At 44.0% G+C, this 18,457-nt stretch overlaps 1 protein-coding gene across 1 annotated transcript; it reads left to right on the top strand.

Annotated features, from left to right (window-relative positions):
• Window positions 1-391: 391 nt before the first annotated feature.
• LOC141005511 (homer protein homolog 1-like) lies at window positions 392-17,904 on the top strand. Its single transcript, XM_073477364.1, has 9 exons — window positions 392-825; window positions 10,959-11,115; window positions 12,758-12,889; window positions 13,003-13,095; window positions 14,504-14,646; window positions 15,330-15,489; window positions 15,663-15,773; window positions 15,861-15,941; window positions 16,227-17,904. The coding sequence occupies exons 1-9, from the start codon at window positions 821-823 to the stop codon at window positions 16,413-16,415; spliced, it is 1,071 nt and encodes a 356-aa protein (XP_073333465.1). The 5' UTR covers window positions 392-820; the 3' UTR covers window positions 16,416-17,904.
• Window positions 17,905-18,457: the final 553 nt, after the last annotated feature.

Below are 18,457 nucleotides of genomic sequence, written 5' to 3'. Positions count from 1 at the left end.
CAGCAGCAGCAGCAGCTAACGGAGGATTCACGTTAAGCTAGCGACGGATGGATGAAGCTTATTTAAAGACTGTGCGCTGTTTCACCGGTTAAACGTTTATTTTTAGTCTCTTTGGACATTTTCTGTTTGGATTTTAAAACTTTACGAGCTGGATTTAGCTCAGTCCGCCTCCTGTCAGCCTCCTCCGGGGTCCAGCTCGGTGAGATAATCCTCGCTTGTGCTTAACTGAGGAGTTTGATTTAAGCTAGCTAACGGCAGCTAACGGCAGCTAACGGCGGGTTCATCATGCGCGCACCGGTCAGCTCGCTCGGATGAGACGGATCCCAACATGAACCCCGGGGCATAACAACCACCACCTCCACCACCACCTCCACCACCACCTCCACCCCCACCACCACCTCCACCTCCACCCCCACCCCCACCACCAGAGAGCCATGTCGGGCTGAGAGCAGCGCCGCGGTGGAGGCTCCGCCGGCCGTGAAGTCCCGACAAGCAGAGCGGCTGTAGCCGGAGACGGGGGGGGGATCAGGCGCTGCAGCTAGCCGCTCACACCGCCTCCAGCCCGCTCACACCGCCTCCAGCCCGCTCACACCGCCCTCCAGCCCGCTCACACCGCCCTCCAGCCCGCTCACACCGCCCTCCAGCCCGCTCACACCGCCTCCAGCCCGCTCACACCGCCCTCCAGCCCGCTCACACCGCCCTCCAGCCCGCTCACACCGCCCTCCAGCCCGCTCACACCGCCCTCCAGCCCGCTCACACCGCCCTCCAGAGACCACAGCCCGAGGATCAGCGTCGACTCGAGGCAGCAAATCCAGCAAAAATGGGGTATGTAGTTAACACGCTGCTCGGTTTCTCTCTGCACTTTATTATTCGTGTCATATGGAGTCTCAGCTGGCTGCTAGCTAGCCTCCCATGGCTAACTGTGTGAAGTCCTCCTGTCACCTCCTGACAGCCTGTCAAACAGTCCAGACACTGAGACACCGAGACACTGAGCCACTGAGCCACACACTGCCGGTGGACTCAGCTGTCCTGTGTCCCCTCACTGTCCCCTCACTGTCCCCTCACAGCCTCAGATGGCTGCAGGACACTGATGGTCAGCTGCAGGCTTTGGTACAGGATTTAAAATGATGATTTAGAGGTTGGACACAGGCTTTACTGCTGTTTCATCAGGTCTGTATGTGAATATAACTTAAAGAGAATAACTGTCAGTTTATCAGCTGATTTTCTTCTGTTCACTGAATACAGACCGTAACTTTTTTCTTTTCAATTATCCCTCAAATGTGGTCCTCGAACCCTTCTGACAAAAATACATAAATAATGGAGGCAGGATATTTTACAGTCTAACAACTACAACGACACTGCGTAGAGTGCATACCTCTGACAAGCCCCTTCTGTACTCTCATAGAGTGAATACACCGTCCATGCAGTGTTCCCTGTTTCACAGTGTTACAGAAAGGACGGATACGTAGAAAACTATTTACTCAAACTGATTCATCGGTTGACAAAATAGCTCGTGATTTAATTTAATAGTTGACAGCTACTCAAGCGTCATTCTGAGGAGGGAAAATGTCCAAATTTCCTGCTGTCAGCTTCTGCAGTGCAAGTTGCAGTTTTTTTTCTGTCTTTTATCATTAAAACAAAAGAGCTTTTAATTATTTTCATTGTCGATTAATCTGTTGATTCATTCTGGATTAATTGATTAGTTGTTTGGTCTATAAAATATCAGAAAATTATGAAAAATGTGGATCTGTCCTTCGTCCTCGAATGTCCTGTTTTGTCCACAACACAAAGATTTTCAGTTCACGGTCACGGAGGACGAAAGAAACCAGGAAATATTCACATTTAAGAAGCTGGAATCAGATTATTTTGACTGTTTTTAAAAAAGAAACGCCTCAAACCGATGAATCGATTGTTAACGTAGTTGAGGATTAGTTTAACAGTCGAGCTCTGGTAGAAGAAGGATCTCTCGTGTGGCTGAACCTGCAGATGTTTGGTGAGTCTCCTGATCTACAGCGACCTACTTCTTACTCCAGATGAAAGCAGATGATGTCGCATGTGATTGGTTTGTTGTCATATTGTGGTTGGAGGGGGGGTGGAGAGGAGGAGGGGGGCTGGACTGCTTACATCCTCTGTAATTCTCAAGGCCAATGGTTATAATCCAGTCAACAATCAATTCCCCAGACGCAGAACAGACACAGAGCCGGTCCGATCCTTAATTAGCGAGTCACACTGAGCCGGGCCGACGAGCGCTGCAGCTTCTGTTCTCGTATAATTAACAAGCTGTCCTCCTCAAACTTGGCCGCTCTGAATAAAACAGTGTGCAGGCAACATTTTCTACTTTACTGCTCAGGCCAGTAGATTAATGTTCAATCCACCACCGGCATGTTTTCACTGGAAACAGACAGTCAGACGGCGGCAGCAGGGACCGGCTGCTGATCATCGAGGCCCATATTCAGCATTTTTCTGATTATTGGTATTTAGGTATTTTTCTGTCTGATTGCCGATAAAATAAATACATTTAAAAATGCAGTACTTTGGCTCTGATGTAGCGTCCGCTCTCTGTCACCGCTTTCAGTTATCGGTTATCGGTCTCCTGGATTGTTAATAATCGGTATCACCTCTGAAAAAAATCATATCGGTCGACCGCTGGTCACTAGTGAGCACGTTGATCCTCCTCTGACCCGTTTTAACTTCACATAAAGAAACAGAATATTTCTACCAGGGTTTTAACTAACGATTATTTTCATTATCGATTAACCTGTCGATCATTTTCTTGGTTGATCGATTAGTTGTTTGGTCCATAAAATGTCAGAGAATTGTGTTTCCCCCAGTAACTAAGTACATTTACTCAAGTAAATTCTAATAAGACATTTATTTGATATCTTTAGTTATTTTTCAGATTCATATTGTTCAGTGTTGACAGGCTGTTACTCAGGACGTGCGACCAATCGGATAGTGTTGTCTGCGGGACATGGAGTGGTGACTTCAGGCAGAGAGGACACTGCGTCAGCAAAACAGCACATTTTAAATTAATTTACGCAGCAATCAAACAGAAAACAGACACCTGTACCGATCAGAGGTCACGTTTACAAAATATTTCCCGTCATTGGCTGGATTTTCTTTGAACTTGATGGAAGTGTGAAGACTGTCCGTCATTTTGAGGACGATCTACTGTTAGCTTAGCAAGTCACATGCAACACTGGAGGCCCTGGAGCCCGTCTGCAGCCCTTTTCACGTAGTAACAGCGCCGCAACAAAGACTCGCCTCTACACCGCCTTGGTTTGCTCACACTGAATCAAGTAGCGCCGGCATAATGCAGCACCAGTGTGTGGTGTGACGGTACATAATAACTGTGTGGGTTTCCACCTGTAGATCTAAAAACCTCTCAGCAGACTGTCTGTAATCATATAGATGCTCTTCAGTGTTGTCACACGTCACATAATCACCGTCAGTAAATAGCAGACCCAGTCTGGCTCTCACTCCCGGAGAGGGATGCTGTTTTCAGGGGGGAAGTTCACTGAAGACTCGATCAGGAGGGCTGACTGTTCTGGTGACATTTCCTCTTTAGATTTGGTGATTTTGTTTTCCATACAAGTTGCCAGAGACAGGAACTACAGCAGCACAGTAGTGGAAGGTGAAAGTGAGTGTTTTGCTCTAAATCTTGTCACATAATCACCAGTAACTGTAGATCAGTGGGGAAAAGTTCACATGTTGACAGCCGACGTTGCAGGAATATGTAGCGTCAGGTTTTCTCATGCTCGTCGTTTTTATAACCTCTTACTGTTTCTCTTTCACTTCGATTAATCATCTTATTATATTTTCTGTGGAGGTCAAGAACAAGAAAGAAAATGTCTCTTTATTTATTTATTTATTTATTTATTTATTTCTATTTGACTTGGTAAAAGATGCAGGGCTTCAGCTGTCAGTGCATCTCTGTATCTTGAGATATTGTGAGAAAAAAGATTGAAAGTGTCAGCCAAAATCCTCCTCACATGACCACACACACACACACACACACACACACACACACACACACAGATGGGTGTTTTGAACTGGAGGTTGCGGCCTGCCAAGCCCCGGCCGCCTCCCTCTGTGAGTGGGTAAACCGTCAGGCACGCTGCGACCGGATTGGGCGAGGGAGCATGTGGGCAGGAGAGGGACGGAGTGGGTCGGAGGATGTTCACGGCTCATGACCGGGCCCGTGTCACATGGCTGTTGCCATGACAACGCAGCAGCTAAGTTAGTAATGCAGGGTTATTTTTTTTATCTGCCCGACAGCAGCCGTCAGCAGTTTCCTCCTGTTGGAGTGATGAATGTTTAATGTTGGAGGAGTTCGTTATCGGAGGGCAGTGAACTGAGAATAAACTGAAATCGGCCTCTTGAAGTCACTTTTCAAGCAAAAGATGCCAAAACATTGATAGTTCCTCGTTGTCATATACGAGAATTTGCTGCTTTTCTTTGTCTTATATGATAATAATTTAAGTATTTTGTGGTTTTGAACTATTTTTTGGACAAGAGAAGACCTCTGGTAATGTCTCCATGAGCTCTAGGAAATTGGGAGGGACATTTATTGAACTGTTTTCTAAGGAAACAAGATCAATCTTAAACAAGTAAGATCTTAATCATGAGTCCAACATGACCGGTTGCTCAGTGGCAAAAAGTATTGCTTAAAAATCAACAGCTGATCCGATTGGTCGATTGACCGAAAATGCATCAGTAACTATTCTGATAATTGATTTTAAAGTCATTTTTTGTATTTAAATGTTCATATTTACTGTTTTTATGATATCAAACTAAATATATATTTGTATTTTGGACTCTAAGATAAAAAAAATCAATTGGGACTATTTCTATAATCCATTTAAAAGTAATGAAGTAATTTTGATTCGATGTTTGAAGCAGAAAAGCTAAAAATGTACTTTCAAATGTTCATATTTGCTGTTTCTTATGATATTAAATTAAATATATTTGGATTTTGGACCAAAAATTTTGGACTGTTTTTCCTTTTTTATGACGTTTGCTGCACCAAGCGATCGATCAGATGAACTGATGAGGTCACCTGGAGCTCTGGGTTACTGGGGCGGCATTTTACACACGAAACAATGCATCTGTGATAAACTGGGATCATTTACAGACTGCTACAAGTCCTGATTACCAGCAGTGCCCTGAGTCCATGTTGGTGTTCTGATAATTGTGGCGTGAATCCACTTAAAGTCCTGAGTGACTGATTTGTAACCGGAGCCTGTCCTGATAAAGAACACACTGTACGTAGTTAGAAGATAATCTGAATACATTACCCTTTCAGTCCCACAATGCATGTCTTTGTTTTAGCGTGTGTGTGTGTGTGTGTGTGTGTGTGTGTGTGTGTGTGTGTGTGTGTGTGTGTGTGTGTGTGTGTGTGTGTGTGTGTGTGAACTGCTGATATGATAACATCTGCGGTCAGATTCCTCTGTCGAAGCACTTGTCATTGAGACTCGAATGCCACAGTACGCTTCATTGTGAGAAGGGATTATGGGCTAACAATCGGCGCACACTCTCATAGAGACGCACACCGCCGGGGCAGATTTCGATCTAGGCCACGCTGTTAGACTAATGACACCATGAAATATAAAGTGAGTCTCTGAAATATGGTCAGGACACCACTTTAAAAACGATGAGTAACTGAGACTTCAGCAGAGTTTAGCTTGTTTACAGCAGGCAAGTTAACATTCTGGCTGATCATATCATTTCTTCCATATTAAATAATAATACAGCAGTAAAACCTTTCCAAATTAGATGATTTGATTTCAAGTTCAGCTTCAGTTGATTAAACTCACATTCTCCCTTTTTATTTCTGACCCAGTTGATTTATTATTCGTCCTTCAAATCATTTCTTTCTGGAGGAAAGAAACCAGAAAATATTCACATGTAAGAAGCTGGAATCAGAATTTAAGCTGTTTATTCTTTAGGAGAGAAAGAAATCCCTCATTATCATATTAGGTGCCGATTAATTAGATAGTTGACTACTAATGGATTTATGTAATAGTTGACTAATCGATGAATTGTTGCGGCTCTGGTGACGACAGCCACGACCAGAAAGGAGAAGCCTGCTTTTGTCTACATCGTTGTGCTGCACAATGTTCTGTGTGAGGACAGCAGAGTTAGCAGATGGTCAACTTTCCAAACCCTCCTGTCCTCAGCTCTGCTGGTTTTACATGATATCTGGTCCTGAACGTGTCCTGATAGGTGTCACGGAAGAGCTGCTGCAAGCAAATCATGTCAGAGGAAGCAAAATGTTGTCGTGATAATCAGCGATTCGCTCGAACATCAAAGAGTCATGCTGTTAGTGCACATTCAGGACAGAGGTGAGAGCAGCCCATCCCGGTGCTTTGCCCTTGGGTCATGACCCCGCCAGTATATTCAGAATATAGTACAGTATATAGGCAGTATATAGGCAGTATATAGTCAGTATATAGTACAGTGTAGTCAGTATATAGTACAGTGTAGTCAGTATATAGTCAGTATATAGTACAGTGTAGTCAGTATATAGTACAGTGTAGTCAGTATATAGTCAGTATATAGTCAGTATATAGTACAGTATAGTCAGTATATAGTACAGTATAGTCAGTATATAGTCAGTATATAGTACAGTATAGTCAGTATATAGTCAGTATATAGTCAGTATATAGTACAGTGTAGTCAGTATATAGTCAGTATATAGTCAGTATATAGTACAGTATATAGTACAGTATAGTCAGTATATAGTCAGTATATAGTCAGTATATAAAGTACAGTATATAGTACAGTGTAGTCAGTATATAGTACAGTATATAGTCAGTATATAGTATATACTGGTATATTGTCTTGCCCTCTTCACTGCTGAGCTGCCGGCGGTGGAGCTGCTGTAAATCCTGCGTACTCTCCCTCACATTACCACAGTGACTCTGATGAAGTGTCTTTTCTTTAAATAACATCTGCCGGCTCCACTCTGATGACTTAATTAACACTGAGACACGGCGAGACGTCCCCACAGAGGAGAACAATCGAGTGTCCCACCGGAGACGCTCAGCTCACAGCCGAGCAATTAAATCTCCTGTCCCTGAAGACCGGCAGATAGACAGCTCAGGATCAGACGGATGAAGACGGTTGTTGTTGGGCTGTTGTCACTAATGTTGCAGAGAAAGCATTCAGAAGAGAAGCCTTTTTGTTGTTCAAACCAGATACACTCAGGAGATTATACGGCTACCTGCACGCAGATTGAAGAGCTGAAATATAATCTGACTTCAGCGGTTCGACTGACTAAACGCAGCCCGACTCAAGCTGCTGGGTCATCCTGTTTGTTTTTGTCCCGTGTGAACGAGGATCCCAATTATCCGGGAGTCAATGAAGCGGAAATCGCAGGTAACGATGCTTTGCATTTTGGATATCCATTTTGCATTTTGTCACCAGTGTCAGATACGGTATCAGCATGGTAACCAAAACAGATGTCCCTATCTGCAGGACATGGCTTTAGTAGCCACGCTAGCAGCGTCGCTCTCAGACAGTCGGCCTCAGACGACTTGTCTCCTCTGAAGGCTCCAGACTGACTGAAAACTATAGATGATAATAAAGAAGAGAAAAAACATTTTGATTTGTTGAGAAAGGTATTCAGATTAGGGCTCAGGGCTCTGGGTGACTATAAATCAGTCACTCAGGACAGTAAGTACTTGGCCTTCAAAGTACTTTTACTTCCAAACCTTACATAGATAAGTACTTCATACATGTATTCACTGTAAACTCGTTCAAATCAAATCAAACCATTTTCGTCCAAGTTCTTCCACTTTCTGTGATAAAAATCAAAAAATCTAAATCTCATCAAATTGAGGTCACTGATCTAATTTGTGTCAGTCAAGGGGTCCAGAAGAGAACCAGTGCTGCAGGGGTCCACCACTTTGGGCCTGACCAATGGCTGTGTACAATATGGACCGAGCTACTGGGTCTGAAAGGCGAAGCCGATGAGGAAGTGCCAAAACATAATGACTCTGCAGCAGTGACGGCCGTCAGGTGATTGTCTCTGCACCGTGTGAGGAAACTGTCCATCAGTCCTCTGAAGTGAAGACAGGATGTTTCTCTCTGGAAATGAGTCGCTTGAATTAAACATGTCAATAAAAACAAAACTTCACCAAGAGCTACGTCTAACACCTTTTATTAAATTCCTTCATAGTCTTTGCCACCTGCCATATTAACTGGAGTCTGGACAGACATTGATGTACAACTTTTAAATCATAATGTAATTCTGATATATATCAGTGTTTTTTTCAGCTTTATTGTGTATATTTTTGTCTGTGTTTATGTTTACTGAAGGTATTAACTCAAATGTAATTGTCCATTTTCATTGTAAAACTCAACATTTATTCTATAATAGTGACATGTTTTCCTCTACTGGAGAAGATGTCTTGTTCATCAGTCCCACGCTTTGATACTTTGACAGAAAATAACGAGTTGGGACGTTTTCCAAACACAGTCTGAACGTCTCCGGGCAAAAAATCTGCTCTTAGTTTCTTGTGGATTTCCAGACCAGCTACAACCAGACAGTTGGAGTTTGTTTTGCTTTTTATCCAACACTCTGGGAGTTTTCCATCCATAGCGACGTCTGGAGCCCGTCCAGAGCCTGCTGATCTCTGTGTGTTGGCACAGGTGCTTTCAGCTCACCTTTGGCATCTTTGCTTCACTTCACCGTCACTACGCCGGTGTTCGCCCGGCTGCTCAGCGCCGGCCTGCACACGCTCACAACATACGAAGCGTCAGATACGACGCTCTGCTGCTTTGTTCCAGACAAACCATTCAAGTGTGTCACTTTGAGCCGCCTCTGTGATCAGTGAGAGTTCAACATGAACCATCGACAATCAAACACCAGCAGCGTCTCCGCAGCTGCCAAACAAATATGGAAGCGTGCCAGCTCCCTCCACATGACCTCGTCAAACCCATCGACCCGTTGTTCTTTAATGAGTCTAATCTCCGCTTTGTCATGCAACTTGCTCCGGAGCTGCACCGGCACTGAAGAGAGGCATGTGGAGGCTTCATGTCAACACCTTTGCTGCCAGCGAACAGGTCCTGTCGCTGTCCGTCACCAGCTCTGAGGCAGGACGGCTGCACTCACAGGGAGATGACGGCTGTGTGGGCTCTGCTGCATTGTGCAGCTCAGTTATTTTAAAAGTAGAAGCAAATTAGCATTTCTGCTTTTAAAAAATGTATAATTCCTGCTCGAACTATCTTAACCACCAACGCACGAGGCGGTCGGTTTGAAGAAAGTCCGTCTGATTCTCCTGCATCCAGGTTATATTCAGACTTTCCCTGTAACTTTTTCTTCTCATTAACTTCAGTGTTTGAACAGTTTTCTTTCTTAAACTTATATTTTACTGCGTTTCATTTTCGTATTACTACGGAGGGAATACATAAACATACTGATACAACTTGAAATTAGTGTTTAATTTTCACATATTTCATTAATCTGTGATTTATATTCTGTCAGAACTGTTGATGTGAAGTAGTCGACGACCCAATTAAACATTGATACCCAGAACTACTAGTTAAATGTATTATTAATAAGAACATACACATTTAAATTAAATGCATTTCTTCTTTGTGAAGTGTTGCTTTAACAAAACGTTACTGATGTTAATGATGGTGGTTGAACGTTGAGTCTACGCAGCCACTCACTACTATAATACATGCATGATATGATCTGTCATATTTTTGCAGCTATAAAATACACAGTAGTTTAACCTCGAAGATTAAATTGTGCTCAGTTTGAACCTCTCTGTGTGTTGTCTTACTGTTAGATGAGTCAACTTGTCCAAGCATTAAAAAGTCTAAAAATGATTCGACCTTTGCTCTACATGTTGTGTAGTTGTGTTCTTACTTTATCTCAGATGTGTCCAACAATGTCAAACCAGAGAAATAATAACATGAAGTCTTCCACACCACATATCTCCTCCATAACGTCTGACCTCTGCCCTCTTTGCAACCTTGCCTACATCACAGCCCAGTTCATCTCTCCGACACTGCTGCAGCGGTGCTGTTGGAGAGTAAATATCATTTAGGTGGTCTAGATCGCAGCGTTATGAATGTTTGTACAACATTAACTTGTCGAGCTTCCTCCGGCTTTATTTTGAACATGAATCATTTTTAATGACTTCATCGCACGCTGCCTGCGAGGCTCATTAACTCTGAGTGATGAAGTGATCATGACATTATTTGTTTGTTCATTCGTGTTCTGGGACGCTGTAGAAAGTCGACATTAAGAAGCAAATTTTAATGTTTGCAGAATAATTTGATTTGTCATTTTTTTGCAGATACAAAGTGTGTATACGTGTCGTACACGCTTGTTCTCAGTGTGACGGGTTTGTTCGGTCTGTGGGCAGCAGGCGGTCGGTTCTGGATGTGCTGAGATCTGGAGTTTTTCTGATTCCTCATATTCCTCAATACTTCCACAGCTGTTTGATGGATTGCAAAATTTCCAACAAAATATCTGAGATAATTCATGATCCCCTCCGGATGAATACCTGCAGAACTAATGAAATTCCCATCAGCCTCAGCTTTGCTTTGTGTTAAGCAGCTAACCTGCTAAACTAGATGACGAACGCTGACGTTAGCATTTAGCTAAAAGCTCAATTGTGCCCAGTCACAGCCTCACAGTCGTTAGCTTGACTGACTCCAGACTCTCAGTCTTGTGTTTTTGTCTTCTGGCGTCAAACGATGTCAACTTGAACACAATAACTCTCTGAGCTGTTGATGTGGCTGCAGTGGCGACCAAAGCTAAAGTGTTTGTCACACACAAACTGTGCTTGTGTGATGTTTTATCTATTTTGGTGCGACCAGATCCTGTTTTCCCTCCTCACGCTCCGGTGTTCAGTTACACACCACATACTTAAGGGACCTCAGAGTTTAACCAGATACTGATTGCTTCATGTCTCCTGTTTCTGTCTTTCTGTGCACAGAGAGCAGCCCATCTTCAGTACACGGGCCCACGTCTTCCAGATCGACCCAACAACCAAGAAGAACTGGGTTCCCACCAGTAAACATGCCGTCACCGTCTCCTACTTCTTCGACAGCACCAGGAATGTGTATCGAATCATCAGTCTGGATGGATCCAAGGTGTGTGTACGTTTATATACCGTTCATTTAGTGGTCAGCTCTTCAAAACTCTCGGCCAGATCTCAGTCAGGAAAATGTAAGATTGTGAATTCCACTTGCAGAAAACTAGGACTGGAAATAAAGTCATAAAGGACAATATTTTCTTTGAATATTGTAAAAATGTTGATTATATCGTCCACGTCTCAGCTCGCCCGACTTGTTTGCCTCGGCCTGGCCTCTCCGAGCCGAGGCAGTGAAGGGGCGTTGGGGCCTGTCAAATCTATGTGGCAGTGATTATTTTAGTCTGGAGAGAGGTGCAGGGGTGGAGTTAGCATAGTTATGTAAGCGCCTCTCCGGGTGACTGCTGCTGTTGTTGAACCAGCAAGTTCTGCTGGAAATAGCAGAGATTGGTGGGCTGCTGCTGGAGGACACGATGATCCAGACAACAACAACAAGTTTTCTCAGCACAGGAAAGGAAAACAGACGCAGGCGACACTGACGAGGCCTCCTGGTCGTGTTTCTGTACAAATTCAAGAAGCGAGAAAACTTTTGAGGAAAACTTGAGCTGCGTGTTCAGTGACTGTTGTCCTGGTTCCATAAGAATGTCTTCTTTTTTAATTAGTAAAGTCATTTTCAAAACAAAAAACAAAGGAAAAAATCTGATGATGGTAAAAAAAAACTTGTTGTCGGGTAGATTACAGAATACACATACTCACATTTCCAAAACATAAATGGCATTGAAGCCCTCCTTCATACAAGTAATGTAAAAATAAAAAAGCAACATAAGCTTAACGGTTTCTGCTGCTTTTCTGCTGTTTACTTTCTGTTTATTGTCTCGTAACACCTCAGATTTATCTTCTGACCTCTTTTTGGGTCCTGACCAGCAGGCTGGGCTCCACCGTACTGCACTGCTGTAGATAATCACAGATACGCTACATTTTTAACGACGCAGGTTAAGAATTCATGTGGAGGTTTAACTGCTTTTAAAAGTTGACTTCCAGTCTGAACAACAGATCTGTATAGCTGTACATTATTTTTCTTTTGCCGGTCCTCAGTCAATCCACCGTTCTGACTGCAATTTCAAGCTGAAGCTGAAGCTCGAGGTCCACTTCCTCTCATGTTCTGGAGCTTTTTGGGCTCAGAATCGTTGGAAGCTTGATCATCTACAGTTTCCAGTCAATCTGCTGATGAGAGCTGTGTGATCATCCAAATTTAGTTTGACCTGGATGTGAGATCTTCTCAGTCGACAGTTTCCTCCATGAAGAATAGACCGTGAATATTAAAGAAGTCTGAACAGTAAATTTGAACATTTTCTCAGAACCATCTGCGCTCGCCTCTCCGCCAGCGGGTCCTCCCACACTGATCAATAACGTTACAGGCAGTTGGACTCACTTCAGATCTCCTCATTGACTGCTTCCCGTTTATCAAGCAGTGGGAATCCACACCCACGTTTATACAAGACACACACACACACACACACACACACACACACACACACACACACACACACACACACACATCCCCCGGGTCCCAGCAGATATCAAGCCTCCATCTGCTCTCACCAAACGCAGCCTCCCCCTGAAACAGCGAGACTCTAACAAACGATTCATTTATTGTGACATGTTGTCCTGTAACGCAGCCACATGTGTTTTCTCCTCCACAGGCCATCATCAACAGCACCATCACCCCCAACATGACGTTCACCAAGACATCGCAGAAGTTTGGCCAGTGGGCCGACAGCCGGGCCAACACCGTCTACGGCCTCGGCTTCTCGTCCGAGAGCCACCTGGCGAAGGTGAGCGCAGAGGAGTCCGACCCAGCGGAGACTGATTTTGATAAAAGTGTGAGTGCTCTGCCAGAAACACGAAGCTGCTGCTGAGTTGTTTCACTCGCTGCTGTTATTTTTAGTTTGCAGAGAAGTTTGCTGAGTTCAAGGAGGCAGCGCGGTTAGCCAAGGAGAAGTCTCATGAGAAGATGGAGCTCACCAGCACTCCCTCTCAGGTAACCGACATGATCACTTGGATCTCTCTGTGAAGAAGTGAACTCATTTCGATGAGTCTCCAGTGGATGGATAAGCTCATATATATGTCATAAACATCACGCTGAAGACACTTTGCCAACATAGGATTGTTTATCAGACACACATGAATATGAAAAGAACCGACTACGAGATGCTAACAGCAACCAGGACGGTTTTCTTCTTCAGATTTCTGTTTCATGCAGTTTAAAGCACAGTAACTGTTCACCTCGATCTCCTCATGAGCTCTGTCGATCTTCTTTAATGTGGTCTACAGTGGAGTGGGCTGTCCGTTCAGATCCAGTGTTGGATCAATGTTGATGAAGTTTGCTCCACATTACGCTCACCTTCAGCCAGAAGCTAACGCCATGTGGCTTGTTTTACCTCCTCTGCTCTCCTCGATGATTCTCCTCAGGGTGGCGCTGTAAAAAGGAACGTGTTGTCAGTCAGCAAACCCGTTAAAAAGAAGGTAAAAAGAAACGGAAAGAATCATTTTCATGACTCCGATGGCCCTTTTTCCTCGTTTTATCCCTAACTAATGATACAAACTCCCCTCAGGTGTCTCCCCCCGTCAGCAACTGTGAGAGCACAGTGATGTATTTCACAGATTTATAATTGATAATGATACGCCCGTTCTTCTTCTCCTGGAAAACCCTGTCATCAGTCTTGTCAATCATCTTAACAACCAGAGGAACTCCTTCATAAACCCTCCGCAGACGATCCTCCACTTCTCCTGTCATGCTCTCAGAAAGTGACAGTCAGCTGCAATTAGGGATGTTTGAGCAGCTGCCAGTCAAATCAGTGACGATGAGTGCATGTAGATAAATGACAGAGACGCTGTGTCTTCAGTCACAGTTCTGAAATGACTCCACGAGGAATTTAAAGATGCACTGAAACCAAAAGTAAACAAAAACACTGAGGTTATTTTTGTGCCCGGTGTTTTTACATTTCATCAGATAATCCTGTCCATTTTTGAGAGCATGGAGTCATTAACACGATATCTCAGTTGATTTATTGTCAGTTCGTTAATTGTGCAGCGACAGCCAGCAGATGCTAGCTTAGCTTAGCACAAAGACAGGAAACAGAAGAAACAATGCCACCACTTTAAAAGCTCAATAATTAACATGTTTTAATTAATGAGCTTATCAAAGTACCATATAATGTGTCAGGCTAGCTGTTTCCCACTGTTTCCAGTCTTTATGCTAAGCTAAGCTAACTCCCTCCTGGCTCTAGCTTCGTATGTAGCGCACTGACTTGACAGTGGTATCAGTCTTCTCATCTCATTCTCAGCAAGAAAGTGAATAAACTTCTTTCCTAAAATGTTGAACTGTCGCTTTAACGGTTTGTTTTTTCTAATAATAATTTTTTTGTTTCATTGACGCGTCCAATCAGGAGTCAGCACCAGGTGACCTGCAGTCACCTTTGACCTCAGAGAGCATCAACGGTACAGACGATGAGAGAGTCACACCGGACACACCTCAGCACATGGAAGCCAGAGCAGAGCCTTCCCAGAATGCACTGCCCTTCTCACACAGGTAAGGTAGAGCCAGATAGAGCCCGGGTGAGAGAGCCCGGGTCAGAGAGCCCGGGTCAGAGAGCTCGGGTCAGAGAGCGCGGGTCAGAGAGCCCGGGTCAGAGAGCCCGGGTCAGAGAGCGCGGGTCAGAGAGCCCGGGTGAGAGAGCCCAGGTCAGAGAGCCCAGGTCAGAGAGCCCGGGTCAGAGAGCCCAGGTCAGAGAGCCCGGGTCAGAGAGCCGAGGCCATGTTTTAACTTCACACACTCAGCTGTGTGAAGGAGTGACGTGTTTGTTAGCGTCTCTCCGGAGAACTGATTTAAAATGAAATTGGCACAGTGCAGCTCAGAACGCTGCAGCTCGACTCGTTCTGTCGATTCGCTCGTTCATTATTAATCCGGGCCTCTGGACAGCATTAATGCGTTACGGTAAAACACTCCGCATGCTTCCTATTAATTATAAACCACTGAATGAGGGGCGGGGGGGTTTTGTCAGCTGTGCTTCAGGGGAGATTCATGCAGCAGAAAGACTTTTTCAGTTTAACACAGTTAAAACCACGAAGACACTGAAGTGTTTTCTTTTTACAAATCACCAGAAATGAAGTTTCACTCGACACTTTACTCCTGGAGAGTTTTATTAACGATCAATTAACAGCATGATTAGGAAAAGAATAAGAAGAATAAACTCTCTCGTCCTCTCGTCCCAGTTCATCCAGCATCAACAAGCACTGGGAGGCGGAGCTGGCGGCGCTGAAGGGGAACAACGCCAAGCTGACGGCGGCTCTGCTCGAGTCCACGGCCAACGTCAAACAGTGGAAGCAGCAGCTGGGGGCCTATCAGGAGGAGGCTGAGAGGCTGCACAAACGGGTATCAGACACCGTGATTGGTTGAACATGTGATGACGTTGACTATCGGACGCAGTGATTGGTTGAACGTGTGATGACGTTGACTATCGGACGCAGTGATTGGTTGAACATGTGATGACGTTGACTATCGGACGCAGTGATTGGTTGAACATGTGATGACGTTTGTGTTTCCAGGTGACGGAGCTCGAGTGTGTGAGCGGCCAGACGACGGTCATCAAATCCCAAAAGACGGAGCTGAACCGAACGATAGAAGAGCTGGAGGTGGCTCTGAAGGCCAAGGAGGAGGTACGAGGGGAGAGTCTGAGTACTGACGAGTATCTAACATGTAATCTGATTACATCTAAATACTTCCTGTTTCTGTCACGACTGCAGGAGCTGGAGAGACTCAAAGCAGAGGTGGAGAGTGCCAACGAGTTCCAGTCTCAACGAGACTCGCTCACTCTGAAACTACAGGTGAGTACAGCACGCTGAGGGAATGTAACTGAGTACTTCTACTCAAGTAAGCATCATTTTAAGGTATTTGTACTTCACTTGAGTATTTCCATTTTTCTGCTGCTTTATAGATTCGCTGCACTACATTACTGTGATGACTCTAGTTACCTGTTACTTTACAGATTACATGCAGCAGAGCTAAAGTCGAACACTTTCAGATAAAGTTACTGCGTACGATGTTAAAAGCTCCAGATTCTGACGCTCGTGGTGTTTCTTCCTCTCCGTGTTTCTCTGTGTTGGCTTCAGGACTCGGACTCGAGGAATCAGACGCTGGAGGCTCAGCTGAGCGACCTGGAGCAGCGTCTGGAGAGCAGCCAGCAGGAGAGGGAGGCCTTTCGTAAGAGCCTCCGCTCGCTGCTGGAGCTGCTGGACAGCAAGATCTTCGAGCTGACGGAGCTGCGAGACACGCTGGCCAAACTGCTGGAGGGCAGCTAGAGAGGCCTCCTCCACCTCCACCTCCACCTCCACCTCCATCGTCACCACAGCCAGCACTCAGAGAAGAATCACCTGCATGTCGGTACTCACATCGTCACAGACACCAAACTTGAACTGTCTGGTTTTTTTTCTTCTCCACATGAATCCGATGACAGAGTATGTTTACACTCGACTTTATGCATTAACGGTACACATTCTGCTCAGTACTCGTTTACACACCAGCCAAGTGAAGCGCTTTGCTTGGACCATGCCTTCCCTCCGCTCTGGAACGACACGTTCAAACTCTGAATGAATCGCTTTGATTTCTCTCTGAATGTCGTTCCGTCTGACGGGACGTTGACTTTTTGATTTATTTTGCTCCTACAATCATAAAGACTTCAGACGACCTGCGCTTTGTCTTTTGAGCTTCGGTGCACCGTGCAGTCGGCGGTCGATCGTCTTTCTCTTCCTCACGTCATCATCAGCCAAACGATCACTCGGAGGGACTCGGTTGGACTTTTCCTAAACTCTGAGTTTATTGATTTTTACTTATTTGAAGTTTCCGAAGGGGTCGAATGTCACGAAGAGAAAAATGTTCCTCCTGTGAGCGACGGCGAGGACGAGGTCTTCTATTCTTCTACAATTTCTGAGCAATACAAAAAGGGAGCGTCAGAGGGTAAACGAACACTTTCCACTCTCACTTTCAGGTAATTTTACTCTCCGATCTGTTTCGACCACAAGCGAGACGCGATTTTACTCAACAGTCTTTCTTTCTATACACTTTTTTTAAAGAATACTTCTCTGACGACTTCATAGTGCACTTGTAAAAATGGAGTTTGTGTGTGTGAGTGAATCTTTTTCCCTCTTTGTTTCTGTTGCAACTTGAAGTGCAATGATCGAATCCTCGTTCTGTTAATTTATTACTAAACTGTTACTGAAGGTGATGGAAGTTGTACAAAAGCAGAGATCTTTATTTACATCCTGTTTTCACTTAATCTTTTTTTATTGTCTGGTACGTGAGTGTCGAGGTGGTTTTTGTTTTTAGGAGAAAAAAAAAAAAGGCAATATTTTTGAAGTATTTATCAGAGGAGACGACGCAGCAGGCGATCGGTCGCAGGTCGGATGTGCAGAGAATCTTTTTTCTTTTGCCAAATAACGTTTTCCTGTACAGATTTGAATCTTTGCTGACGTTGCCTTTGGTACAGAGATGCATCACTGGTAGCCGACTTAGCGGTTCTTTATGTTGTGGGATTTTACTATTGCCAAAAATTCAGCGACGTTACGAGGAATCCAGAATCTACACCTGAAGAACACTATTCAAGGGCTTGTTGTTGGTTCGGGTACGTTTGGGAGACTTGAACGACTTTATCACGATGAAAATGATGAATATTGCAGCTCGAAAGGGAAAAACAAACAAACATTTGAATAAAGACTTTTAAATGTTGATTAACACATGCTTCAAAACACAAATTGTAATTTTGAGTTTATAGTAAAACAAAACCAAATGAAATGATCATGAAGTCGTGTCGTTCTTTTGTTTCATACTTTACAGCTTATTAACATGAAAGGGCTCATTTGTGAGACATGATCTGTATTTTAGTTTAAAACATTCGAAAACGTCTCTGTTGTGTTTCAGAGGTCTACTGAAGTGAGCATGACAGTCTGACGGCCTGTTTCAGCTGGAAGTGTAAAAGCAGTCAGTTCACTACTTGGTCAGTACAAGTACTTAGTGGAGTACAAGTGCAAAGTAGCATTGAGTAAGTAATTAAGTACAACTACCACAAATTTGGGCAAAAGTACAATACTTGGAGTAAATATACTCAGGTACTCTCCATGACTGATTAAAAAAAGTACAATATTTGCTTCCAAAATGTAGTGGAGTGGACATATAAAGTACTTAAGTAAGAGAAAATATAGGAGAAATATAGAAATACTCAAGTAAAGTACAAGTACTTCAAAATTGTACAGTAATTGTGTAGATGTACTTAGTCACATTCCATTACTGATTTATAATATGACTTTTTTTTTAAAATGTTTATTTAATATTTATAAACTGTTTGTAT

Source organism: Pagrus major, chromosome 12 (genome assembly GCF_040436345.1).
Source record: "Pagrus major chromosome 12, Pma_NU_1.0".
In the NCBI taxonomy this organism is placed as follows: Eukaryota; Metazoa; Chordata; class Actinopteri; order Spariformes; family Sparidae; genus Pagrus; species Pagrus major.
This window is presented reverse-complemented; position numbering and strand designations above follow the sequence as displayed.

What these genes read in the sequence shown, in the direction of transcription:
- LOC141005511 (XM_073477364.1), top strand. An exon ending in CCGAGAGCCACCTGGCGAAG is followed by an intron (nt 12,890 to 13,002) that starts GTGAGCGCAGAG and finishes TGTTATTTTTAG; the next exon opens with TTTGCAGAGAAGTTTGCTGA. An exon ending in CGCTCACTCTGAAACTACAG is followed by an intron (nt 15,942 to 16,226) that starts GTGAGTACAGCA and finishes TGTTGGCTTCAG; the next exon opens with GACTCGGACTCGAGGAATCA.